Genomic DNA, 27,342 nt, shown 5'->3' on the forward strand with positions numbered 1-27,342 from the left:
GGAGCTGCGAGGAGAGAAATCTAAGTGCCTTAGAGCCCGTGAGCTGCAACTACTGAGCCTGTGCGCCTAGAGCCTGTGCTCTGCTACAAGAGAAGCCACCGCAACGAGAAGTCGGGCTCCGCAACCAAGAGTAGCCCCTGCTCGCTGCAAGGAGAGAAAACCTGCGTGCAGCAATGAAGATCCAGCCATAAATAAATAACATACAAAGGCATGGGAAGGGGCTTCCTGGAATGGCACGTTCGGGTACCCAGTGCCCCTCTTGATGCAGCCCTGGGATGCTCGGCAGGGACCTCCCACATCACCTGGCAGCAGCAGACTCTCGACTCTCTCCCCAATCCTCTACCTTCCCTCCACCTGTCCCCATTCTAGTTATCACCCACCTGGTCGCTTAAGTGCAAAACCTAAGCATTCCCTTCACTTCCCTCACCGACTCCACCTCCAACCCATGACAAGCTCAGAACGACCCCACCTCCAGCACGTGTTCCACGTGCATGCGTCTCCTCCACTCCCACTCGTACCACCTCCCCTGCCACCATCATCTTGGCCTGGGTAGCTGCCGTTTCTTCTTGCCATCCTCCCCTCGGTATCCATGGCAACTGGTCTCTCAACACTACTTATCATCCGGCCTTGGTCCCACCTCAATCACTTCAAGCTCCATGTGCCTGCCACGAGAGCCCTCTTTTCGGTCTTTGAACATCAGATGCCTCTTGTGATCTTGGGCACTGCCTAACCGTTCCGTCTACTTGGAAAGCTTGTCCTCTGAAAATGACCAACAGATCCTTGTTGCTTTCTCAGCCCCAGCATCCCAGATCCAACACTGTAAAGTCACCAGAAGTCAAGTCATCACCAGTCTCCTTCTATCACATCATCTACTCCATTACCTAAAGGCTCTTACCATTATCTGATATTTTTCATGTTTGTTTAATTACTGTGTCTGGCCCCATGTGAGTCAGGCCTGTCTTTTCACCAGTACATCCCCCGTTCCTGGGACAAGGCTTTCACACCGTGTACATTTTCATCACTATGGTTGATTGACTGCCTTCACCCTTCTGATAAATCATGGTCAACCACCCAAGATACTGTGCTCTGTACTAAGGGATGAGAAAGATGTGACAGCCTTCACTGGGAGCAGCTAAAGCTGAAAGGCAAGTGTGGCAACAATCTGGCTGGTCAGACTAGCGTACTTAGTCTTGAAAGGGAGGCATTTTATCTTCACGTATTCCCACCAGGCTCTGCTCTCTTTTAGAACAGCATGTGCTTGCTGCAAATTATAAAATGGGTAATGTAATAGTAGGGGTGAGGATGATGGGTTCAGAAAATGACTCCCCTGGTGGTTTAGATGGTAAAGAACCTGCTTACAACACAGGAGACCCAGGTTTGATCCCTTGATCGGGAAGATCCCCTGGAGAAGGGCATGGCTACCCACTCCAGTATTCTTGCCTGGAGAAGGCCATGGACAGAGGAGCCTGGTGGGCTAACAAGTCCATGGGGTCAGAGAGAACTGGACACAGCTGAGTGACTACCACTTGCACTTGCCTGATACTGGGCTCCAGGCGCCCTGTGTATATCAGCGCTTATCCTCAAAACAACCCTGGCAAAGCAAGTGTTGCAGTCACATTGACACGGCAACGAACAGAAGCGCAGGGGGATTAAGTAACTGGCTGGCCACACAGCAAGGGCAGGGCTCAGCCATGCTTTCGAAGAAACGGACAGTTCACAGCCATTCGGCCACCGCAGCAACAGACAGAAACTCTGAGTTCACACCTTGGCTCCATAGAAGAGATCCATTCCCCAAAACTGCCTTGGGATGTGACAGACAGAAGAGGGAGAAATGTGACAGTAACAGACTACAGGCCCAGACACTTCATAGCACAGCTTTTAAGAAATCAGCTTGCAGGGAAAGCGTGGTACTTTCTTTCTTCCCACGCTTGTAAACACAACTGGGAGAGAGGAAGGTTAAACTGTCTGGCAGAGAGCACACGCTGGTCAAGGCAACATCAAAGTGTTTCATCAGTTGACTTATAACATTCACTCTCTCTCTCTGTGGCACCCACAGCAACAAACACCCCGTTTCCAAACCACTAACCTTGTGAGTTCTTCTTGGAGTTGAGTGTGGTCAGGTGGAAAGAATTTCACCACAAACTTGACGACAACATGCTTCGGCCCTAAAAAGGGGGGGGGAAAGCAGCAAAGCATTTATGGATTTATCTTGCAAATGCCATTAAAGAAAAAGACACAAGAGGCAATATTATACACCTAATAGTGAGTCTCATTCCAAGCTGCTAACAGGAGTTCTGCCGACATGCAAGTCACTTAATTAGTTGGTTAAGTTTGGTTATTATTCATGTTTTCACATTGTGGGGAGACAGATAGCTTTTTAAATTAAAAAATTAATCTTTAATTAATTTAATTAATTAAAAATTTTTAATTAAAAATTTTTTAATTTTTTTAATTTAAAATTTTTAATTAATTAAATTAATTTTTAATTAAAACAAAAAACAAAAAACTTCATGGCATGCGGCATCTCAGTTCCCTGACCAGGACTGAACCCAGGCCCACTGCATCGGAAGTGTGGATTTTCAACTACTAGACTGCCAAGGTAGTCCAGATACCTGTTTTTTAAAAATACTGTGACAAGGGTATTACACTGAGGCATCTAACTTTTTCTCTGGAGACTTAAACTATATCCAGATTTTAAAAGCAGACATGTTCTTCAAAACCTTTTCTGTCTGCTTTAGCCCGAATACGGGCTTCCCAGATGGCACTAGTGGTAAAGAACCCGCTGCCAATGCAGGAGGCACAGGTTCGATCCCTGGGTCAGGAAGATCCCCTGGAGGAGGCATGGCAACCCACTCCAGTATTCTTGCCTGGAGAATCCCACGGACAGAGGAGCCTGGCGGACTACAGCCCATGGGGTCACAGAGAGCGGGACACGACTGAAGCAACTTAGCATGCATGCACATTAGCCCAAATATAGGCTTTAGAGAGCTTAAGGAAACATAATGAAAAAGTACATCAGTTATGTAATTTATTATTTCTGTCTCCAAGCCACAGCAGCTAATGTGTTCATTGCTGTTGGTCAAAGCCTTTGTTAAAGGTCTGGTATACCATTTTATTAATAATGCCCAACAAAATTAAGAAGCAGGCCTGGAAGGGGGTGGGCAGGGTGACTGGGAATGAGATAGGGAACTTCACAGAATTAGAATATCAAATCGATGATAAAATAACCATTTGTCACCTGAGTCAGAGTTTATTTTGCTGTATAAGCCACAATGCAAAAGCAATCTTACAGGTTCTGACATTTAGAATAACAGCAATAAGTTTATGTTCTATAAAATACAAGGTATTATGATGAAATCCAAATCTTAACAGCAGTGGTATAAAAGCAGAAAATGCCTTTCCGATCCACCTTTCACTATCACAAAAAATGGATGTTGTGCTATCGTTTCTATGATAACACATTCAAATATAAAGAAAACTAAAATGACGTATCATAAGGTGATGCTAAGTGATTTGTACAAAACAGAAAGAAAACAAGGCCCATGAGCACTGAAGCCAAGAGCAGCCAGGCTTCCTTCCGCTAACCACTCCCCAAATTAACAGAAATCCTCGCCTGTCAATTCTGGCTCACGAAAGAAGAGCAAAATGGAAAAGACAGGAACGTCCAGCTAATTCCGCACAGCAATTTTCACAAACGGGGATTTCAACGAGGCTACTTGGGATCCTTAGACAACCCGAGGCTAGGCAGATGCTGGTACTAAACAGAGAAAGACAGCCTTGTCACACGAGGCGAGTCACAACCCATGGAGCTGGAAAGCTGAACCTCTGCTCAGCTGCTGACCCAAGCCACAGCCGCGGTCCCAGCTCTGACATCCTTCCACCATTTGCAGTTCCCATCTTGGGTTCCCATCAGGGACCAATGTCATCATTCGAGATGCTACGTATGCTCCCTCCAGCCTTCAGGCCTGGGGGCTTTTCTCAGCCCTGTGTCCCGCACACTTAGTCCCTGGCCAGCCGCCCAATAAACGGTGAACAATGGCTGTTTTGTTTTCTGCATTAATAATTGCTTAATTTCAATGACAGAAGATCAACATCAATTTCAATTGCATAAAGGCCCATTTAACACAGTGCGCCTGTTTATTACACTCACATAAACTGCTGTAAGGGGCCTGGTGGGGTTTCTTAATCAGACATAAAACCGACCCCACGAGGTCCTGCGTGTTTCATGCTCAACTAAAGGCATGCAGCCTGGGTACCAGCCTCAGACTCTTGCCTGGTCTCTGGCTGCAGTGAGGCCCCATGTGGGATGAACTGGAGAAGAGAGCTGTCTCTGAACCTGACCCCCAATCAGAGGGAGGGGAGAGCGGTTTGGTGCTGCTGCACAATGAGAGGAAGGGGAAATCCAAGTGTGTCCTTTTCTAACTTCTCTCCCAGACCCTCCTTAATCTTTTCTTCGACAACTCTGTCTAAATGCAGGCCAGACCTCCTCTGTTTTGCTTACCATTCAGACAGACACATTTTGGGGCACCTATTTTTTTTTCCCCCAAATACCACTTGCACTCTAATTTCACAGGCTTTGAAAAGGCAGCACAGAAATCCTAATGGCAATTTTATGAATAAATACTTCCACCTCCCTCTGCAAAAGTGACAATAAAAAACAAGAGCACAGACAGAAACCAGCTCAACTGCTCTGGGCCTTAACAGCCTGCTTCAGTTGTTAATCAAAATGACATTTGACTTTTCCAAGCAAGGTTCTGATTACCAAATTGTTATATATTAAAATTGCAGAAGATGCATTTGAATAGCATGTAAATTAGTGGACGACAAAACACAATTGTAGGGCAAAAACAGAAGAGGCGGCTCCAGGGCTCGTTGCCGCAGGGCAGTGGAAGTCTAGACAAGGCTTACATCTGACATCACTGTTAAACAGGAGGGGCGCATACTTACTTCTAATCTGCTTGACAATAGGTTTCAAGAGATCCAGCCACACCTACAAAGGAAGAAAGCAGACTCTGAGACACAAATTCTCAATGATGAAACTTGCAAGTATTTTGAGACTTCACTAGGAGCTGTTCAAATCAAAATAATTTTGAGGGCTTGAGGCTGCCTGTGCCTTTTTTTTTCTTTTCTCTAGAATGCTGTAACTTATATTGTCTCCCGCATTTATAGAACAGACCCGAATTTGCTAAGAGTATCCCTGAGCTTGGAAATCAAACTCTCTCCTAGACGCAAATAGTTCACATGGCTAAGAATTTTCTATTCTCACTGGTACTTTTATCACAGTTCACAGTTTTATTCAGTAAACATTAATACATGATTGCATGTCTGGCTATAAATGGAGTAAAGTACACACACTCTTTAGTGAAACAAAATTCACTTATGTAGATGCACCTACAGAACAGCACAGCTTTGAGGGCTACGGAAAGGGAGTATTTATAGAACACACCTCTGCACCAGACGCCATCCATAAGCTATTTACCTCTCAAAAGCAAGGCCAGAGGATTCCTGTTACTCAGGAGAGAAATCTGAGACTTGCAGAGGTTCAATAAATATCCCAGGCCCTCAGCTAGAGAGTGTGTCAGGGCTAGGACTGAAATAGGTCTGTCCAACTTCAAAGTCCAGACTCTCTTCACACACAGTCTCCTGAGCATGCAATCTGAACAGCAAAATTTTAAAGAGAGAGAGAGGGAAACCAGTTGCCTTTCATAATAAAGTATAAGTTGACTCTTGAACTTGTGATCCTGTGAAAAGGTTCTACAGAAGCTCATATTTGCATATACGATAAAAACAAGGTTAATGGGCTTAATGGAAGAGGGGTTTTATAAGTAAATACAAAAAAGAGAAACACTCCTAAAGAAAACTACGCAAAAGAATAACAGGGTAACTGATGACAAAAAAATGCCAATCGCTCACATGAAAATGTCTAAGTTTAGAAGTAATTTGCACTATAAACGCAAGTTTAGTCAATATCATTTCCACCCAGTAAATATGCAACTAGATGTGCCTGTATGCAGGGCACGTGTGTATTTGATAAACCTGAAGTTGGCAAGGGTGCCATGAAATGAACACTGCCTTATTTTATTGGTAGATGCATGAATTGGTACCATGTTTCTGGAGACCAATTAGGGAATGATTATCTAAAGCCTAAAAAGTATTCACAAAGATACTCTTTCATCCAGTAACTTGACTTTTGACGAATATTTGAGAGTGTGGGAAACTGTTTCAGAGGTGAGAAAGTGGGTTATTTCCTCTTTTCTTCTGCCTTTCTACATTACCCATATTACCTTCAATGATCATCGGAATTCTCATAATGAAAAAAGTAAGTAAAAATTTTAAGTGTTTATTTACTTATTCAGGTTAATCTTCCCCATCACCTATTTCAAATAAATATGTTTTCCTAATGAAATTCTCATTTCTACACTCCCCATCCCCAACCACTCTGTTATGTGAGAAAAATAACAAAGGCGTTACATTGCCTTAGGATCATCTCCACTGTCATACTTTTAAGACCCAACCTTAAATGAGAGAGAATAACCATTCAAAACAAGGGTCTTGTGAGATGTATTATTTTCCTCTCAAGAATCTTAAAAGACAGCAAAAAATCCTCATTGACAGATGAAGAAATTGAGATTCGGAGCACAGCTGCCCAGGGTTGGGATTTGAACCCTGTTCTTCAAACCCATTTACTCCTTCAACAACACACCACTGTGTCCTTCTGCTGGGTTCTGGGAATGCAATGATAAGAGACCAGTCATGATCCCTGCTTCATGGAGAGTAGGGTCTAGTGAGAAAGGAACCAAGACTTTCCCAAGAAAAGTAAAGAAATACCTAGGACCAAAGCACTTTGCCAACAGAGGTCCATCTAGTCAAGGCTATGGTTTTTCCAGTAGTCATGTATGGATGTGAGAGTTGGACTATAAAGGAAGCTGAGCGCCGAAGAATTGATGCTTTTGAACTGTGGTGTTGGAGAAGACTCTTGCGAGTCCCTTGAACTGCAAGGAGATCCAATCAGTCCATAAGGAAATCAGTCCTAAATATTCATTGGAAGGACTGATGCTGAAGCTGAAACTCCAATGCTTTGGCCACCTAACATGAAGAGCTGACTCGTTTGAAAAGACCCTGATGCTGGGAAAGATTGAAGGCGGGAGGAGAAGGGAACAACAGAGGATGAGATGGCTGGATGGCATCAGTGACTCAATGGATATGAGTTTGAGTAAGCTCCGGGAGCCGGTGATAGACAGGGAGGCCTGGTGTGCTGCAGTCCATGGGGCCGCAAAGAGTCGGACACGACTGAGCGACTGAACTGAAGACGAAAGAAACCAGGGGGAGTCCCAGATGACTCTGAGCGTCAGGACAGAGAGGTCTGACTCAGTTACAGGTGGGGATGAGGCAGGAGGAGGGCTTGCCTGAACGTGACATTGTGCTGAGATCTGAAGGGGATGAGAGAGGTGAGGAGAAGCTATGAAGACCTGCAGTAGAAACCCCTGTCCAGATGGCTCAACATCGTGACGGGAGACCAACATGACTGCAGAACAAGGCTGGTGGGCCAGGAAGGGGCCAGATGAAGGCACTTCACTATCATCCTGAGAACATGGTGAAGACTTCTATAAGTACAGGGCTGATACGATCAGATGGACACTTTGAAAAGATTAGTCTAGCAATGTGAGAACAGACCGAGGGGTCAGAACGGATGCAGGATGCCTGCTGTATTCGTGCAGGAAAAAAATGATGGCGTTTTGGATCCGGAGGGGAGAAGCAGAGTTGGGGAGAAGAAGGCGGACTCAAGAAAAATGTTAAGAGGTAAAATCCAGTGGGACTGACTGATGGGCTAGATGAGGCGGCCGAGCAGTAGACAATAAGCAGAGCGACACTGAGATGTCTGCTGTAGGCGTCTGGATGGAGGCTGGTCCATGCCGAGACAGGCAGCGCTGGAAGAGGGTCAGGACAGAGGGGTTCTAGACACTTTCATGAGGAAGAGAGAGCGTGGGAACGGTGGGACACACACACCCAAAACTCAGAGAAGCCTGGACAGGAGATCTCCCAACACCTAGTACTCCAGGAGGACAAGGCAGCCTCGTGGAGCCCAGAGGATGAAATCCATGGGGACTGATAACACGTCTGCCAGAGAACAGCCAATGGGAGCAGATGAGGACAGAAGGAACCAAAGGGGAGTGGGGTCACGGAAGCCATGGGAACACGGTGTTTCGGGAAGGAGGAAGAGCAAGAACTGCTGGACTATCAGACAAGGCGGGACCTACAGGATCTGTGGGTCAGTGGACTTGGAGGTGGGTCTGAGAGTCGGGTGGACAGCGAGGAGACAGGAAGGATGAAAGGCCTTTCCAAGAAGCTTGGCTGTGAAGGAAGAGGCCAGAGACTGGGAATGGGGAGGAGAGAGAAGAATCAAACAAAGGTACTGTCTTTTAAATTTTTAATTTTTTTAAATGGTAGGATAACTGCTTTATTGCGTTACAGTGTTGTGTTAGCTTCTCCTGTACTACAACATGAATCAGCTATATGCATACACACGCACACACACACACTCACATACATACATGTCCCCTAGCTCCTGGACTTCCCTCCCACCCCCACCCCATCCCAGCCCTCTTGGTCATCACAGAGCACTGGGCTGAGCTGAGTTCCCTGTATTATACCGCAGCCTCCCATTAGCTGCCCATTTTACACATGGTCGTGTACATATGCCAATGCATCTCTCACAATTTGTCCCCCTCTCTCCATCCTCTCCGGAGAAGGCAATGGCACCCCACTCCAGTCCTCTTGCCTGGAAAATCCCATGGGCGGAGGAGCCAGGTAGGCTGCAGTCCATGGGGTCGGGAAGAGTCGAACACGACTGAGCAACTTCCCTTTCCCTTTCATGCACTGGAGAAGGCCATGGCAACCCACTCCAGTGTTCTTGCCTGGAGAATCCCAGGGACAGGGGAGCCTGGTGGGCTGCCGTCTATGGGGTCGCACAGAGTCAGGCACAACTGAAGCAACTTAGCAGCAGTAGCAGCTCCATCCTCTCTGTGTTCACAAGTCCATTTTCTACATCTGTGTCTTTATTCCTGCTTTACAAACGGATTCATCAGGACCATTTTTCTAGATTCCATATCTATGCGTCAATATACTATATTTGCTTTTCTCTTTCTGACTTACTTCACCTCTGTAGGCTCTAGGTTCATTAATAAAGGTACTGTTAACCGCTTGTCTCCCATAGGAAAGACCTGCTGTGCCTGGAAAGGGGAGGGTTTGAGAATATGAGCAAGAAGGGATAACCACTACCCTAAGACACCTGAGATGGTGTGAAAAGACAGCTTGAGAACACAGGGCATTGGGGAGGCAGCAGAAAGTCTAATGGTAGATACATCTGTCTCCACTTCTGCATCGGGAAGATGAGACAGTTCCTCTGATGTCATCTGTCTACCCCTGTAACATCTGAGGGCTGGAGGATCAAGGCAAATGGAGAAACTCTGACACAGCTGTGTTTGCTGGAGTTGAATTAACTGGAGAATTCTAGAAGGGTTTCCCGTGACGGCTGAGCGCCCACTTACAAGCCTGCCAGCCTGTGCTCTTGTGGCCTCTGGGGCCGCCTCAGGGGAACTGTCTCTGAGCTCATTCACCATCGCCCGTTCTGTTGCAGAATCCGCCTAAACTTCTGCAAACCCGCTCAGGACCCAACAGCTATGCTCTGGCGCGGTAGCTGCCAATTTTATGAATTGTTTTGAAACATCTCTCTTCTGTTTTTGGCATTTCTGCGGAATGCATCAAATACAAGCACCCATTTGAGCCAACTGAGCATGTGGTTTTAGAACACGGAGGTCTGGGAACATCAGACTGGCCCGAATGAGCCTGTCGGGTAGAGTTCTACAGCGATGACGCTCCAGGGCCTCGGTAACATCACGGCTAAACCGGCCTCAGTGAGGACACTGTGCCTCTCCTGCAAGAGCCTCTGTTTACCAACGAGATTGATATTTGCAGGGCTGAGAGAAAACACCTTGCCCATGGAGGACATAAGCCACTCTAAACGGATAAGCTGGAGGCAGCAAGAAAGAATATAGGCTTGCTACTCGACTGGTTACTAGTACTGAAGCTTGATATATAGAGAGGGCTCTGGCGTGCTTAGTCGCTCAGCTGTGTCTGACTCTTTGTGACCCCATGGACTGCAGCCCACCAGCCTCCTCTGTCCATGGGGATTCTCCAGGCAAGAATACTGGAGTGGGTTGCCATGCCCTCCTCTAGGAGACCTTCCCAATCCAGGGATTGAACCCAGGTCTCCTGCATGGCAGGTGGATTCTTTACCGTCTGAGCCACCAGGGAAGCCCATGAATACTGGAGTGGATAGCCTAACCCATCTCCAGGGAATCTTCCCAACCCAGGAATTGAACCAGGGTCTCCTGCATTGCCAGCTAATTCTTTATCAGCTGAGCTATCAGGGAAGCCCACAGAGAGGGCTACAGGGAAGTATTTGAACTAGACCAGGTCCTCCTAGACAACTCACTTGTTCCTTCAGCCTAAGAAGAAGAGAAGCACGTTCCGGATGTGTAACAAAGGCAACAAGAGCACCATCCGCCTTTGGCTGCCAGAAGATCCCCAGAAGGTCGCAAATGTCACCACCCACCTCCTGCAACTTCTGCAACCAAACCACACAGCCCTGTGCGCACTAAAATCACGCTGCTGGTCTCCAGAGCACAGCTGGAGATCCACATTACCTGACTGCAGAGAGATGTGGTTAAAATGGATGGGCTTCCAGAAATGCCACACCTGCTCAGGAAGACCTCATGGAAACAAAACACTTCCCCCACTGGGCTTTGAAGGCCTGGAAATTAAGAGTCTGCTCAGGCTGCCATCGCAAAGGACCACAGATGGAGTGGCTTAAACAACAGAGATCTAGTTCCTCCCAGTTCTGGAGGCTGAAGACGACCCAGGTCCGGTCACCCCTGAGGGCTCTCGCACTGACTTGCGGACGACCCCCTTCTGTCTGCGTCTTCACCAAGTCCCCGCTCTGCGCACATGCGTCCAGTGTCTCCCGGGTATCTCCTAGTTTCCTCTTCTTAAAATTGATACGGTTCAGACTGGACTAGGGCCCGCTCTAACGTCCTTATTTTAACTTAATCACCTCTCCAAAGGCCCTGTCTTCAAGAACAGTCACATTCAGAGGTGCTGGGTATCAGAGCTGCAACATACACTTTTCCGGGGTGGGGGGACGTAATAGAGCCCACAATACCTGTGTTCCACAATTTAGTTTCAACACAGCTCTTCAGCCCCATTTTGCCCTGCTTGCCTGCATCTCAGCCAGCCCCCCTGTTTTCCTTTGATCCCCTATTAATGTCACTTTCCTCTTTTGGCATGTGTTTTCTGCCCTGAAATACGCTTAGAGAAGAAATGCTTTAATGCCTAGGTTTCAAAGGCAAAGCAAGATGAATCGCTGTCCCCAAAGCCTTTGTTTTTTTCCTAAACATCTTTTCCCCCTATTGTTTGGTAAGAGGCATTTCAGGTGGGTTTTGTAGGCAACCGAAATATTTGAGGTACTTTTAGAAAGGGTCTTATGAAAAGAGAGTCACTTAGGAACTTCCCTGGCAGTCCATTGGTTAAGAATCCGCACTTCCACTGCAGGGGGCATGAGTTCAATCCCTGGTCAGGGAACTAAGATCGCCTCTATTGTGCAGTGCAGCCAAACAAAAAAAAAAAGTCACTTAACATGACATTAGGCAGAAGGACAGGCAAGAGGTGATTTCATGATTTCAGTGTGCCAGGCACTGGATAGGTGCTTTACACACTTTCATTTAATATTCACAACAAAACGGCTGTTTGACACATGAAGGAAGCCAAGTTCAGAGAGTTTATTTAAGTTGTCCAAGATCAGACAGCTGGGATTTGACTTCAAATCCATCTGACTCCACACCTGTGCTTTTTCTGCAACATAATATGCTGCTCCTCTAAAAAGACTCAACAGTTCATCCTTCTTTTTCTTAATGTCAAAGCTGCATACAACAGAAATATTTCACCATCAACTATAAGATATATAGGAACCAGATAAAATCTGATACAAAAATTTAACTGGTGTCTAGAACTCACTGCAATAAATTAATCTTCCTGCAGGCTGGCTCCTATAAGAAATGATTTTACTTTGAATTTTTGTTTGTAATAGTTTGCTTGAATGCAATTTTTCATATTGATCTTAATTGGTGGCTCAAATGGTAAAGAATCTGCCTGCAATGCAGGAGACCCAGGTTAAATCCCTGGGTTGGGAAGATCCCCTGGAGAAGGAAATGGCAACCCACTCCAGGACTCTTGCCTGGAGAATTCCATGGACAAAGGAGCCTGGCAGGCTACAGTCCATGGGGTTGCAAAGAGTTGGATATGACTGAGCAACTAACTTTCTTTCTTTTCATATATGGCTATATATATATATATATATATATGATATTAAATGTGGCTTTCTTTTTAAAAACCTATAAATTTTTAAAGAGTTCTGGTCAAACGAGAATAACAGGAACTAGATTTATCTTGTTACATGAAACGCCAACAACAAAAAGAAAAAACAAGCCATTATATCTGAAGATCTGAACACCAGAGAGAAACTGAGTCATCCCCAAGGAAGAAGAAACTAGAATCACGACGCCGATGACTATACCAGCCTCTGCCTTGAGCATGTCTTCAGGATATGGTGCAGACAGAACGAATATAGCAGAACCTGGCAAACTCCATGAGCTGAAGAGATGGGGTTGAGCATGCCAGGGATCAAGGCAGAGAGGGTTTGCAGGAAAGTAGGAAGCACGCAGGAGAGGACAGAGCGTTACCAAGAAAGCAGCAGAGGACTCATCAGTGAGTGCTCATGTGGAAAGTAGCCAAGATGCCTCAAAAAATTTAAGGAACAGAACACAGAAGGATTAGAGCTAACAGATTTGATGCTCACACAAGGCCAGGAATACAACCTATCCGCTCTTGATTCATGAACACTGGGTAGAGTACTGAAGGGTCATCGCTAAGGAGTAGGGACTAATTCACCCCAGACCGCACACTACACCAGTCCTACCTAACAAGAACTAAAAGCCAGTTCTGACCGGACTAAATTATTTCCAAATAACTTACGTGCACCTCCCTCCCCCAAACACAGTACCATTCACAGGAATGCAAAATTACCTAGCACTGAAAACAGTAAAATTCACAGTATCTGATATCAAAAAAATTACCAGGCATACAAAGAAGCTGGAAAATATGACACATAACTGGACAAAACAAAAACAATCAAGTCCAACCTAGAAAGGACACAGATGTTAAAATTAGTAAAATAAAAAGGATATGAAGACAGTAAGACTGTATTCTCTATGATCACAAGGTTGAGATATGGAAGATTTTAAGAGGAATCAAACTAAACTTTGAGACGAAGATACATAATGTGACATAAACACACACATGCACAAGATGAGATTAACACCAGATGAAACACAGCAGAAGAAATACCAGTGAACCAGCAATAGAAGCCATCCAAAATGAAACAGAAAGAAAAACTACCAAAAAATTAAGAGTGTCAGAGAACGATAGAATAACTTTGGGTAGCCTAACACCCATGTAATTGGAGTCCCAAAGGAGAGGAGATGGCAGGGGAGGAGGAAAGAAATGAAAAAATATTCAAGAAATAATGATCATAAGTTTTCAAAATTTGATGAAAACTATAAACCTACAGATCCAAGAACCTAAGCAAACCCCAAGCATAAGAAACATGAAAAAATCTGTATGAAAGCACAAGCTATTATATGACCAAATTATTCAAAAATAATGATAAAAAGAAAAAATTTTAAATCAGCCAGAGGAAAAGGGATATTACATACAAGGGAGCAAAGATAAAGAACACATTAGCTTTCCTGACAGAAACAATGCAAATGAAAATGCAATAGTAAAAGATTTTTCAACATACTGAAATCATCTTAGAATTTTACACTCAGCAAAACATATCTTTTAAAAAGGAAAGCAAAATAAAAAACATTTCCAAACATGAAAGCTCAGAGAATTTATTATCAGCAGAGCCACGTAATAAGATATGTTAAAGGAAGCAGGAAAAAAACAATATCAGATAAGAAATCTGTATCTACACAAAGAATGAGGAACCCCAAAATGGCAACTTCATGGTTAATATGTTTAAGAATTTTTAAATTATTTAAGTCTCCATAGAAGGTAACTGACTGATAATCAAGTATACTTCAATAAAAATATAACTGATTGGTAAACAAAACAATGTAATACAGGTTTCATAACTCATGTAAAAGAAAAACTAACAATAGCAAAAAGGTCAAAAAAGTAGAGAACGGAAGCATAATGCAGGCGTGCTAAGTTGCTTCAGTCGTGTCCAACTCTTTGCAACTCCATGGACTGTAGCCCACCACGCTCCTCTGTCCGTGGGATTCTCCAGGTGACAATACAGGAGCGGCTTGCCATGCCCTCCTCCAGGGGATCTTCCCAACCCAGAGACTGAACCCAGGTCTCCTGCACTGCAGCTGAATTCTTTACCACTGAGCTATGTGAAATGAACCAGGATCACTTGAAGACAGGCTGTGATAAGTTGAAGATGAACATTTTTAACCCTAACACAACCATTCAGGTTACAAGTCAAAGAGCTGTAGCTAATAAACCAATAAAAAAAGTAAAATGAAATCAAAATATTCAATTAATCAAAAGGTAGACAGGAAAAAAGGAACAAAGAGGGATACGAAACAGAAAACAAATAGCAAGATGACCCATTTTATGATATCAATAGTTAAGAGTAAATGTAAATGGTCTACACATCGATTTACAAGCAAAGATAGTCAGATCTGATAAAAAAGGCAAGATCCAACTCTATGCTGACTATAAGACACACTGCTAATACAAATACACACACAGTTAAAAACAAAAGGATGGGGGGAAAAGTACATTATGCTAACATTAAAAACTCTAAAAAACTGAAATGGTTAGATTAGTATCAAAGTAGACATTAGATTAAAGAATATCATCAAGAATAAAGAAGGTAATTTCTTAATGGCGGAGAAGTCAATGAATTAAGAGAAAATAAAATCTTAGGTATTTATATGCTTAATAACAGAATTTCAAAATACAAGAAACAAAAACTGATCAAACTACAAGGAGAAAGAGGCAAAAACACAATTATAGTTGGTGATTTTAATACCACTCATTCGATAACTAGTAGAACATATAAGACAGAAATTCAGTAAGGATAGAGATGATTTGAACATCACTATCAACTCACATGGCTCACTGGTAAAGAACATGCCTGCAATTCAGGAGAAGCAGGTTGGATCCCTGGGTCAGAAAGATCCTCTGGAGAAGGAAATGGCAACCCACTCCAGTATTCTTGCCTGAAAATTCCATGGACAGAGGAGCCTTGTGGGCTACAGTCCACGGGGTCACAAACAGTTGGACATGACTGAGTGACTGAGCACACACATATCAACGGGTATGATCTAACTGACATAGATGGGATACTGCATTCCACCCACCAAAATTTACATTCTTTTCAAGTACACATAAAACATTTATCAAAACAAACCACATTTTGGGCCATGAAGGGATATCAATAAATTATTTAAAAGCCTTTCATGTCATACAAACTACATTCCCCAACAAGCAGAGAATTACATTAAAACTCAGTAACAGAAAATCCCTATATTTGGAAACAAAATAACATACTTCTAAATAACAAACTTCTGAGTCAAAGGGAAACCAAAAGGAAATTAGAAAGTACCTTAAACTGAAAAGAAAGCGAAAACACAATAAATTAAAATTTGTGACATGCTCCTAAAAGCCTCTTAATTTAAAAATAATCTATTGGTATAGAATCATCTACATGCAAGCTATAGATAATTATAGATAATTCACATAAGCAAAATTTTAAAAATTACAGTCTACCACTGAGAGATCATGATTAACACTTTAATGAAATTGTTCTCAGAACTGAGCTTGTATCCTCTGTGATGACCTAAATGGGCAGGAAATCTAAAAAAGAGGAATATATATGTATCCTAATAGCTGATTCACTTTGCTGTACAGCAGAAACTAACACATTGTAAAGCAACTATACGCCAATAAAAAGTATAAAAAAGAAAAAAAAGAATTCAGCTTGTATCACATTCACCCTAAGAGTTTGTTCAAACATATACCATGGGTTATAACATATACCTAGAGCTCCTTATCTAGGTGAGGACCTGAGAATCTGCAATGCTAAGGTGATACTGAATGCTGTTACTGCTTGTTGGCCTGGGAAGTGTGATTTAAGACCCACTGACTTCCTGTATATCCCTTCCACATCTTCTTCTATGAGCACTGTCCCTGGATACAAACATGTGTACACTTTTTAAAATCCCAAATGAGGTCATATTGTTTATAACTTAGTTTTTGCTTTTTAGTCAATGATGTCTATCTTTCCATTTTGTAAACTTTTTCCTCACCAAATACTCACACTACTCAAATTTTTGCATGTGAATAAAGAATATCCTGAATGGTCTAGTGGTTTTCCCTACTTTCTTCAATTTAAGTCTGAATTTGGCAATAAGGAGTTCATGATCTGAGCCACAGTCAACTCCCAGTCTTGTTTTTGCTGACTGTATAGAGCTTCTCCATCTTTGGCTGCAAAGAATATAATCAATCTGATTTCAGTGTTGACCATTTGGTGATGTCCATGTGTAGAGTCTTCTCTTGTGTTGTTGGAATAGGGTGTTTGCTATGACCAGTGCGTTCTCTTGGCAGAACTCTGTTAGCTTTTGCCCTGCTTCATTCTGTACTCCAAGGCCAAATTTGCCTGTTACTCCAGGTGTTTCTTGACTTCCTACTTTTGCATTCCACTCCCTTATAATGAAAAGGACATCTTTTTTGAGTGTTAGTTCTAGAAGGTCTTGTAGGTCTTCAAAGAACTGTTCAGCTTCTTCAGCATTACTGGTCAGGCCATAGACTTGGATTACCAAGTGATATTGAACGGTTTGCCCTGGTGGAAGTGAGAAATAGATTTAAGGGACTAGATCTGACAGACAGAGTGCCTGATGAACTATGGACGGAGATTCAGGACATTGTACAGGAGACAGGGAGCAAGACCATCCCCATAGAAAAGAAATGCAAAAAAGCAAAATGGCTGTCTCAGGAGGCCTTACAAATAGCTGTGAAAAGAAGAGAGGCAAAAAGCAAAGGAGAAAAGGAAAGATATACCCATTTGAATGCAGAGTTCCAAAGAATAGCAAGGAGAGATAAGAAAGTCTTCCTCAGCAATCAATGCAAAGAAAGAGAGGAAAACAATAGAATGGGAAACTAGAGATCTCTACAAGAAAATTAGAGATACCCAGGGAACATTTCATCCAAAGATGGGCTCAATAAACGACAGAAATGGTATGGACCTAACAGAAGAAGACAGAGAAGGCAATGGCACCCCACTCCAGTACTCTTGCCTGGAAAATCCCAGGGACAGAGGAGCCTAGTGGGCTGCTCTCTATGGGGTCGCACAGAGTCGGACACGACTGAAGTGACTTAGCAGCAACAACAGAAGAAGAACATATTAAGAAGAGGTGGCAAGAATACACAGAAGAACTGCACAAAAAAGATGTTCACAACCAAGATAATCACGAAGGTGTGATCGCTCACACTCACCTAGAGCCAGACATCCTGGAACGTGAAGTCAGGTGGGCCTTAGGAAGCGTCACTATGAACAAAGCTAGTGGAGGTGATGGAATTCCAGTTGAGCTATTTCAAATCCTGAAAGATGATGCTGTGAAAGTGCTGCACTCAATATGTCAGCAAATTTGGAAAACTCAGCAGTGGCCACAGGACTAGAAAAGGTCAGTTTTCATTCCAATCCCAAAGAAAGGCAATACCAAAGAATGCTCAAACTACTGCACAATTGCACTCATCTCACATGCTAGTAAAGTAATGCTCAAAATTCTCCAAGCCAGGTTTCAGCAATACGTGAACCATGAACTTCCAGATGTTCAAGCTGGTTTTTGAAAAGGCAGAGGAACCAGAGATCAAATTGCCAACATCTGCTGGATCATGGAAAAAGCAAGAGAGTTCCAGAAAAACATCTATTTCTGCTTTATTGACTACGCCAAAGCCTTTGACTGTGTGGATCACAATAAACTGTGGAAAATTCTGAAAGAGATGGGAATACCAGACCACCTGACCTGCCTCTTGAGAAACCTATATGCAGGTCGGGAAGCAACAGTTAGAACCGGACATGGAACAACAGACTGGTTCCAAATAGGAAAAGGAATACGCCAAGGCTGTATATTGTCACCCTGCTTATTTAACTTATATGCAGAGTACATCATGAGAAACGCTGGGCTGGATGAAGCACAAGCTGGAACCAAGACTGCTGGGAGAAATATCAATAACCTCAGATATGCAAATGACACCACTCTTAAAGCAGAAAGCAAAGAAGAACTAAAAAGCCTCTTGATGAAAGTGAAAGAGGAGAGGGGAAAAAGTTGGCTTAAAGCTCAACATTCAGAAAACTAAGATCATGGCATCCAGTCCCATCACTTTATGGCAAATAGATGGGGAAACAGTGGAAACAGTGTCAGACTTTATTTTTCTGGGCTCCAAAATCACTGCGAATGGTGATTGCAGCCATGAAATTAAAAGACGCTTGCTCCTTAGAAGGAAAGTTATGACCATCTAGAGAGCATATTAAAAAGCAGAGACATTACTTTGTCAACAAAGTTCCATCTAGTCAAGCCTATGGTTTTTCTAGTAGTCATGTATGGATGTGAAAGTTGGACTATAAAGAAAGCTGAGCGCCGAAGAATTGATGCTTTTGAACTGTGGTGTTGGAGAAGACTCTTGAGAGTCCCTTGGACTGTAAGGACATCCAACCAGTCCATTCTAAAGGAGATCAGTCCTGGGTGTTCATTGGAGGGACTAATGTTGAAGTTAAAACTCCAATACTTTGGCCACCTGATGCGGAGAGCAGATGCATTTGAAAGGACCCTGATGCTGGAAAAAACTGAGGGCAGGAGGAGAAGGGGATGACAGAGGATGAGATGGCTGGATGGCATCACTGACTTGATGGATGCGAGTTTGAGTGAACTCCAGGAGCTGGTGATGGACAGGGAGGCCTGGCATGCTGCAGTTCATGGGGTCGCAAAGAGTCAGACACGACTGAGCAAATGAACTGAAGGAATGTCCTTACTGTGATTGGAACATCCAATCCAGGACCATGCTTCATATCTGCTTATGTCCATTAAGTCTCTCTTAATCTAGACTCATCCCTTAAAAAAAAAAAAAAAAAAAGACTGAAGGAACACATGAATAAAATTTGAACTGAAAAATTGAGAATGTACTTATTTACAAGGAAAGCTTTAAATAAAAAGGAATTAAAGATAGATCTGTAAACCAAAATATGAGATGAAATGTATAAAGGTATTTATGCATCAGTCCATTAAATTCACTAGGCAGCATTTGATATCCCAGATGTATGAGAAGGCAGCTTACCAGGGGGCGCTAGTGGTAAAGAATCCATCTGCCAATGGACTGGCAGGCAGAAAAAGAGACATAAAAGACACGAGTTCCATCCCTGGGTTGGGAAGATCCCCTGAAGGAGGGCATAGCAACCCACTCCAGTATTCTTGTCTGGAGAATGCCATGGACAGAGGAGCCTGGCGGGCAGGACCATAGGGTCAAAAAGAGTCGGACGTGACTGAAGCAACTTAGCACTCATGCATGTATGCAAAGGAAAGTTTTGGAAAAAGAACTAAGAATATTATAATGCAATGCCTGGGGCTTCAGAGGACCTTAGCCTGGAGGAAAAATTTAACCTTTGGGAACCTCAACATTTTAAGAAGAGCTCAGCAGTAGACCTTAGGCCTGGTACTCGTAACACATCAACTACTTGGTTTTAACCAATTTAAAATCATTTGTTCGATTTGCATTAGCTTTGAAAAATTCAGTTCAAAGGATTTCACTTGGGCATTGGAGCTACTTAATTGGATATTCCTCCTTTAATCTGTAGTTTGTTTCTTCTGTTTTAATTTTTTTCCTCCATTTTAAAACTAAAATAACATACAAGTGCTTAAAACTACTGAAAACAAATGTAGAGCTTAGTGAATTATTTAATGACACACATTCTTGTATCAACCAAGTCAAGAGACAGAACTCTGTCAGCCAATCAGCCATCGCATCCTAAAACCAACCCCCTCCTTCTAAAAGGAACCGCTATCTAGATTTTCACAGTAACCCTCTACATTTCTTGATGTTTCACTTCATCAAGTGGTATATCTCTATACACTAGTGCTTGTTCTTCCTTATTTTCAAAAATGTTATGTCCTTCAAGCGTCTTTTCACCTATAGGTTCTTCCTCTACCCCTCTTTTCTTTATAGTAAATCTGTTGATCTGTGGAATTTCCCAGAGTCTGGATTTTGCACGTTGCATATACTCAAGGGTATCATTCGACATGTTCCTCTGTTCTCTGCATTGAGTGCAATTTGGCAGCTGCATCCAGCTGGTCCCTTTGGTAAGGCTATATACATGGTGTGCTGGGAACAACCCGCTTAAGGTGTTATTTTAAATATGACTGTGATACATTTATGCTGCTCATTTTTATGTGGAAACTATTTTCTAACCTTTTAAGAAGAAGGTATGGGTCACGGTAGCTTTCCTAACCTCCCAGAGCTTCCTCTTCTATTGATTTTGGGCCATGTTTTTTTTTTTTTTAATGGCAGCTTGCTTTCTGAGATACCCTGGCTCTCTTTCCCTCCTCTGTTATTTCTCTCTATCGTCCTTACCTGACTCAATTTCAGTTCCATTCTCCATAGTTTCTCCTAAGTGATGGCCTGTCCTGGAAGATTAATTACACCAGCTCACTGGAGCTGGACTGATCCAGCCTCTTCCGAGCTCCCAATTCCCACTGTTCTCAGACTGTTCCCTGTGGTTTCCAGTGGCTCTCTGAGGGTTCCCTTCTTTGGTCCATCGAATGCCCTAGTGGTCCCCTCTATCTCCTCCCATACAGGCCCTGCTATAGCACACAAAACCTTGTGTCCAACTGATGCTTTGTTTCTGGTTACTTGTGCTTCGAGGTCTTGGACTTACACTTTGACACCCAGCTTTGCCATAAATGTGGTTCATGGGTGTTTTGATTTTGCCAAGTAGCAGTTTCTATGCGGGACCTTGGGTTTATGAAGATCCAAAAACTATGATTCCACTTCCATCTTCTCAAGACTATCCATTTTAGAAAGCTATTTCCCTGTATTTTTTTTTCTTAACCAAACTAAGATGAGGGTCTTCATTACTCACATACTGTGGGGTGAGGAGATGACTGCCACTGAAAAGAGAGTTTGTTACTCATGGTCTCCAGGAGGAGGAGACACGTCACAGCATGCAGGGCCACGTGGGGAAGCACCAGGGTCGGAAGCAGAAAGGGCAAGGACCGAGCATGTGCAGGAGGCATTACCGTGGCTTCCATGGGGAAAGGCAAGCTAAGTCAGGGTGAGGAGCATGAGTCCTCGTAGTGGGCTCTGGGTGTCGGGCCATCTCTAGGTGTCTAATACCTGGAATAATTATGGGAAACGAATTCTGTCTTCTGAAGCCTAAGAGCCAGACAGAAGAGGGGGTGTGGGCTCTGGATTCATTCACTTGCATGTTGGAGGTGTGCTGGCAGGGGACCCATTGCCATCTCTAAGAACTGGCCTGCTCTGGGAAGGGCAGTCTTTTCTCGTTCAGCGAGGCCCCAGATGCTGAAGCATCAAGAACATAGAAAATACTGAAGGAAAAAAAAAATCAGTGGTTCTTAGGGGCTCAGAGGGAAGAGAGGGCTCAACACACAGAGTAGAGGGGATTCTTAGGGCAGTGAACTCTTCTTTATGGTATTGCAAGGATGGATAAATGTCATTATACACTTGTGAAAACCTTCAGAAGGTACAACGTGAAAAATGAACCCTAATGTGAACCTGGAACTGTAACAAAAATGTATTATCACACTAATAATGTAAGATGTTAATAAGAGGGGACACGGTGTACGGAGAGAAAGCACGGGGGACCACTCTTGACTTATCTGCTCAATTTTTCTGTAAACATAGAGCTTTTCTAAAAAATGAAGCCTATTAAATAAAACACAAAGTGATAACAAACAAAACCCTCAGATAGCTTTCTTCCAGTCTAAGAAATGGAAGATTACCCATAGCTGTATTTTTCCAGCAAGTCGCCCTTCCCCCGATTCTCTGCTGGAGGAAAGCTTTGCCTCCTCTGGGACCTGCCTGTCACCGTAGCCACAGCCAGTCGGATCGAACCACAGGGCTACTCTGTGTGGTCCCTGGGCTGCTCTACCACCCCACCTCTGCTGGCTTCCCAAACTTTCATCTGTCTAAAGCCTGCAATGTTCTTTATCCTTTACTCCTCTCGTGTTCTGTAAGGAGCCCCTCCTGGTCTCAGATGTCCGGAGGCCCCCAGGAAGAAGCAAGGTCACAAGGCTGCAACTAAGTAGAGATGAAAGACATCTGCCCAACCCTAGAAGTGCTGGACAAGGAGCAGGAAGTGATGCTGTTATCCCAAGTAGCTGTGCTCTCTGACCTCAAGCCCTAGAAAGCATGCTTGCTGCTATGGACTGAATTGTGTCCTTCAAACACCTGTGTTGAAGCCCTAACCCCCCAAAGTGGCTGTATCTAGAGATGGGGGTCTTTAGAAGGTCATTAAGAATGTGGTTGTATCTAAAGATGGGGGTCTTTAGACGGTAATTAAGGTTTAATGAGGTCATACAGGTGAGGCTCTGATCTATTAGGATTGTGGCCTTGTAGGAAGAGAAAAAGAGATTTCTGTCTTTGCTCAGCTTGAGGACACAGTGAAAAGGTGGCCCTTGACAAGCCAGAAACCGAGTCCTCACAAGAATCTGATCATGCTGATACCTTGATCTCAGACTCTAATACTTAGAGAAATGAAATGTCTGTTGTTCAAGCCTTCCAGTCTTTGGTATTCTGTTATGGCAGCCTGAGCTAAGACACCTGCCAATGGCAAAACTGTTTTTCCTGGCATAAAGGAGATTATAAAGTGAATGAAAGATTCTTCCTGAGCTTTGAAAGTCAAAGTCGCTCAGTCGTGTCTGACTCTTTGTGACCCCATGGACTATACAGTCCATGGAATTCTCCAGGCCAGAATACTGGAGTGGGTAGCCTTTCCCTTCTCCAGGGGATCTTCCCAACCCAGGGATCAAACCCAGGTCTCCCACACTGCAGGTGGATTCTTTACCAGCTGAGCCACAAGGGAAGCTGAAGAATACTGGAGTGGGTAGCCTGTCCTGTCTCCAGCGGATCTTCCCAACCCAGGAATTGAACCAGGGTCTCCTGCACTGAGGGCGGATTCTTTACCAACTGAGCCATCAGGTAAGCCCAAGCTTTACCAGTATTTATTTATACAAAACTGGGAATTTTTTAATCAGGTCTCTGAGCATCATCACTTTCATGAAAGATGGGTGAGCCAGCCACACCAGTTTCTGAGCTAGAATGTAAGAAGAAAATCCAATAGATATCTGAGTGTCTTGCTATGCCAGAAATTCTGCTGGGCTCATTATTATAAAGCATCTGAAGAATTCCCATGATAACCTTGTAAAATAGTCATTTATTAATCCCAGTTTTCAGATAAAGCACAAAAATCAAAGACATTCAGAATCTACCCAGCTGCTAAATGGCAAAGCAAAGGTTTAAACAGATTTACAGGCTGTAACACAGAACAGAACACTCTCCCCAGTAACCACTGGATAAATCTTAGATACACACCCATCTCTGCTGCCTGGTGTGCACAGCTCGTTGCAGCGGGAAGATCAAGCAACAAGTGAAGTAGAGAGAACTTGCAACACCCGAGACAGGCCTGTCTGTGACTCATGGTCATACAGTCCACACTGAATTTGCTCATTGTAAAACATGGATGATAAAAATACCAACCTCGGAGAAATGTCGTAGAGCAGAGATTGGTAAACCAAGGCCTATGGGCCAAATCCAGCCTGTGATTGGTTCTGCTACAGTCCAAGAGCAATCACGGGCTGTTAAGTGGTTGGGGGAAAAAATAGTAGCAATATATTTCATGACATGTGAAAACGCTATGAAATTCAAATGTCCATGTCCATACATAAAGTTTTATTGGAACCCAACCACCATCATCCATGTACGTTATCTATGGCTGCTTTGCACGGCAGTGGCAGAGCTGGGGAGTCACCACAGAGATGGTACAGCCTGCAAAGCCTAACGAATTTATTCTCTGGCTCTTTTTGCCAACCCCTAAGGTGAAGAACAAGGAGATCAAGTTAGTCCATCCTAAAGAAAATCGACCTTGAATATTCACTGGAAGCACTGATGCTGAAGCTGAAGCTCCAATACTTTGGCCACCTGATGCAAAGAGCCAACTCACTGGAAAAGACCTTGATGCTGGGAAAGATTAAGGGCAGGAGGAGAAGGGCATGACAGAGCATGAGATGGATGGATGGCATCACCAACTCAATGGACCTGAATGTGAGCAAACTGTGGGAGATAGTGAAGGACAGGGAAGCCTGGCGAGCTGCAGCTCATGGAGCTGTAGAGACTCAGACACGATTTGGTGACTGAACAAGGTGAAGAACAAACAAGGTGCATTTAAGTTAATAGCACAGTGCATGGCACACCGCAGAAGTTCAAGGACAGTGAGCTCTCTGAGTCCACTGGAAACCCAACCCCTCTGACCTTTACCAGCCTTCAGACTCTAGGTACCCACTAGCTGGCATGTTAGGTAGAGGGTCTTGACTCCTAAGTTCCATAGTGTCCCCTGCCATGGGAAGGCAAATCAATGGTGGGGAAAAAAGCTGATTAAAAGATTTCTCTGCTCCTATGGGGCAAGTCCCATGGGTCAGCTGTTGGACTCAAGGACAACATGGGCCTGACTTACATGTAAACATAGCAATCAACTCTACTAGCAGACAAGCCATGGGGCAAGTCTAATTGAGCATAGAGCACAATTGATTACTTACTAATTATCACTGGTTTATTCCCAGTCTTAGGAAACACACCTTAGACAGTGGAATGCATTCATTCTTAAGTGCTTAAGCTTTTTCAAACCCTTGCAATGAAGAATGCTCTGATGTGGGCTATTTAATGATAGAAATGATGAGAAAAGGGTGGAAGGCTGAGCTGCAATGCGAATTGCCTGGCCTTACCACTTCGGGACAAAGGTTCACAACCTTGCATGCTGGGAACCTTGGGGGAACAATTCGTTTCCAGCACATCACATACAGATAAATAAACAAAGTCAGTAGTGACAGACAGCCCAGGTCTGGGCATTTGATACCAACCACGCTTCCTGTTAAGCTTCCCAGATGGCATTAGTGGTAAAGAACCCGCCTGCCAATGCAGGAGACAAAAGAGATGTGGGTTCGATCCCTGGGTTTCGAGGATCCCCCGGAGAAGGGCATGACAACCCGCTCCAGTATTCTTGCCTGGAGAATCCCATGGACAGAGGAGTCTGCAGGGACCACAGTCCATAGTGCTGCACAGAGTCAGACACAACTGAAGCAACTCAGCACACATGCAGGCTTCCTGTTGGTTTGTCAGTTGTGTGAGCAGCCTCCCAAATGAAGCCTGGCAGAGGTAATAATCACGACAGCAGTATTACAAGTAATAATGACAACACCCCCATGTTCACTGGAGCATTATTCACAACGAGGAAGGGCGAAGCAACCTAAATGTCCCTCGACAGGTGAGTGGGTAAGCAAAATGTGATGCAGCCAACAACGGAAGAGTATTCAGCCTTAAAAAGCAAGGACATTCTGACACATGCTTCAACATCAATGGACCTTGAGGACATCACGCCAGGTGAAATAACCCAGACACAAAAGAACAAATGCTGTGTGATGCCACTTACATGAGCTATCTAAAGCAATCAAACTCATAGAAACAGAAGGTAGAATGGTGATCACCAGGGGCTGGGGGGAGGAGGAAAGGAAGTAGTTGTGGATTGGGTGCAGAGTTTCAGTTTTATATAAACAAAGTCCTCTCTGTTGCACAACAATGAATATACGTCACACTGCTTACTGCACACTTACTTAAAGATGGCTAAGATGGTAAATTTCATGGTTATCTATTTTTGACCATAGTGAAAAAAATGGTAATGATGATACTGGTAACAATAAAGTTTTATTGAAACAAATCCATGCCCATGCGTTTACACTACAAGGGAAGAGCTGAAGAGCTGGAGTAGAAACGCTCTGGTGTGGAAAGTCTCTTCTAGTATTCACCATCTGGCCCTTGACACACAAAACTTTGCTGCTCCCTGCTTTAGAATGTGGGCCTTGTTCACTGCTGAGTCTGCAGGAACTAGAGCACTCTGTTGTATGGTAAGCTCTCAGGTAGTGGCCTGTATTTGTAACGATTAGCTTCTATGTCTTTAAGCCATCATTAATGGGTTTAGTGAATTTTGCAGTTGAACACACTCCAAAACAATATAATAAGCAAACAGTGAAATCATAAAAATCAAGCCTGATAAAAGCTGAAACAAGTCATCTCTGAAAGATCAACAGGTTTGTAAACCCTAGTGAAAGAGAAGCACCCACAGCCAATACAAAAGACACCAAGCCTGAGGTCAGAAGATGAGCCTGTGATTGGTTCTAGCTAGCTAGAATCCTAGCTCCGCTGATAGCTAACTGGTTGACCCAGAAATGGAACAATCCTCTTGCTATCCAGTCTCGGTACCCTCACCACTGCTAATTTACAGTTGAGAAAAGAAACTTCAGGAGATCAGAACAGGATAAGACTGGAGTCAGGAAAACCACTGGAACTCTGAGTAATGCAGGCAGGTTGTTAGAAATAATGAGAGAAGAAATCTTCAGGTGTTTTGAGAATCATTACTGTAATACAGAACAAGTCTAAGAAACAATGTTCTGCTGAACTTGCTCCATGGTATGATAATCATTTGTTTCCTTATCAACCCCCCTAAGCAGGCACTTCTAATGACTGGAAACAGTAACTACTGCTGACAAGCTGTCCCTTCAAAGCATGTGTCGTCTTCTGTATGAAGTTTGATGCTGGACTTGGCATTGGCACAAATAATTGTTAGACGCATAAATGAATGTGGAATTAGATGTGGCCCCTCTGTGGTCATTTGTCACATCAGAAAGAGGACTGGGAGTCAGGGCAGCTTCGATTTAATGTAAGCACCAGAAAATGGCCAAGAAGGCTTAGAAAGGGTCGCTCAGTCATGTCTGACTCTTTGCAACCCCATGGACTATACAGCCCATGGAATTCTTCAGGCCAGAATACCGGAGTGGGCAGCCTTTCCCTTCTCCAGGAGATCTTCCCAACCCAGGGATCAAACCCAGGTCTCCCACATTGCAAGCGGATTCTTTCCCAGCTGAGCCACAAGGG

At 43.8% G+C, this 27,342-nt stretch overlaps 1 protein-coding gene across 8 annotated transcripts in view; it reads right to left on the reverse strand.

Annotated features, from left to right (window-relative positions):
• FARP1 (FERM, ARH/RhoGEF and pleckstrin domain protein 1) overlaps positions 1-27,342 on the reverse strand; it is a 309,007-nt gene that overhangs the window by 77,763 nt on the left and 203,902 nt on the right. For all 8 annotated transcript variants that reach the window (XM_044927132.2, XM_044927129.2, XM_045162548.1 and 5 more), the window contains exons 4-5: positions 4,948-4,990; positions 2,087-2,165 (exon numbers count right to left, since the gene is read on the reverse strand). In XM_044927132.2, coding sequence (XP_044783067.2) covers positions 2,087-2,165; positions 4,948-4,990 — 122 coding nt within the window. The remainder of the gene's footprint in view (positions 1-2,086; positions 2,166-4,947; positions 4,991-27,342) is intronic.

This window comes from Bubalus bubalis, chromosome 13, assembly GCF_019923935.1.
Source record: "Bubalus bubalis isolate 160015118507 breed Murrah chromosome 13, NDDB_SH_1, whole genome shotgun sequence".
Classification (NCBI taxonomy): Eukaryota; Metazoa; Chordata; class Mammalia; order Artiodactyla; family Bovidae; genus Bubalus; species Bubalus bubalis.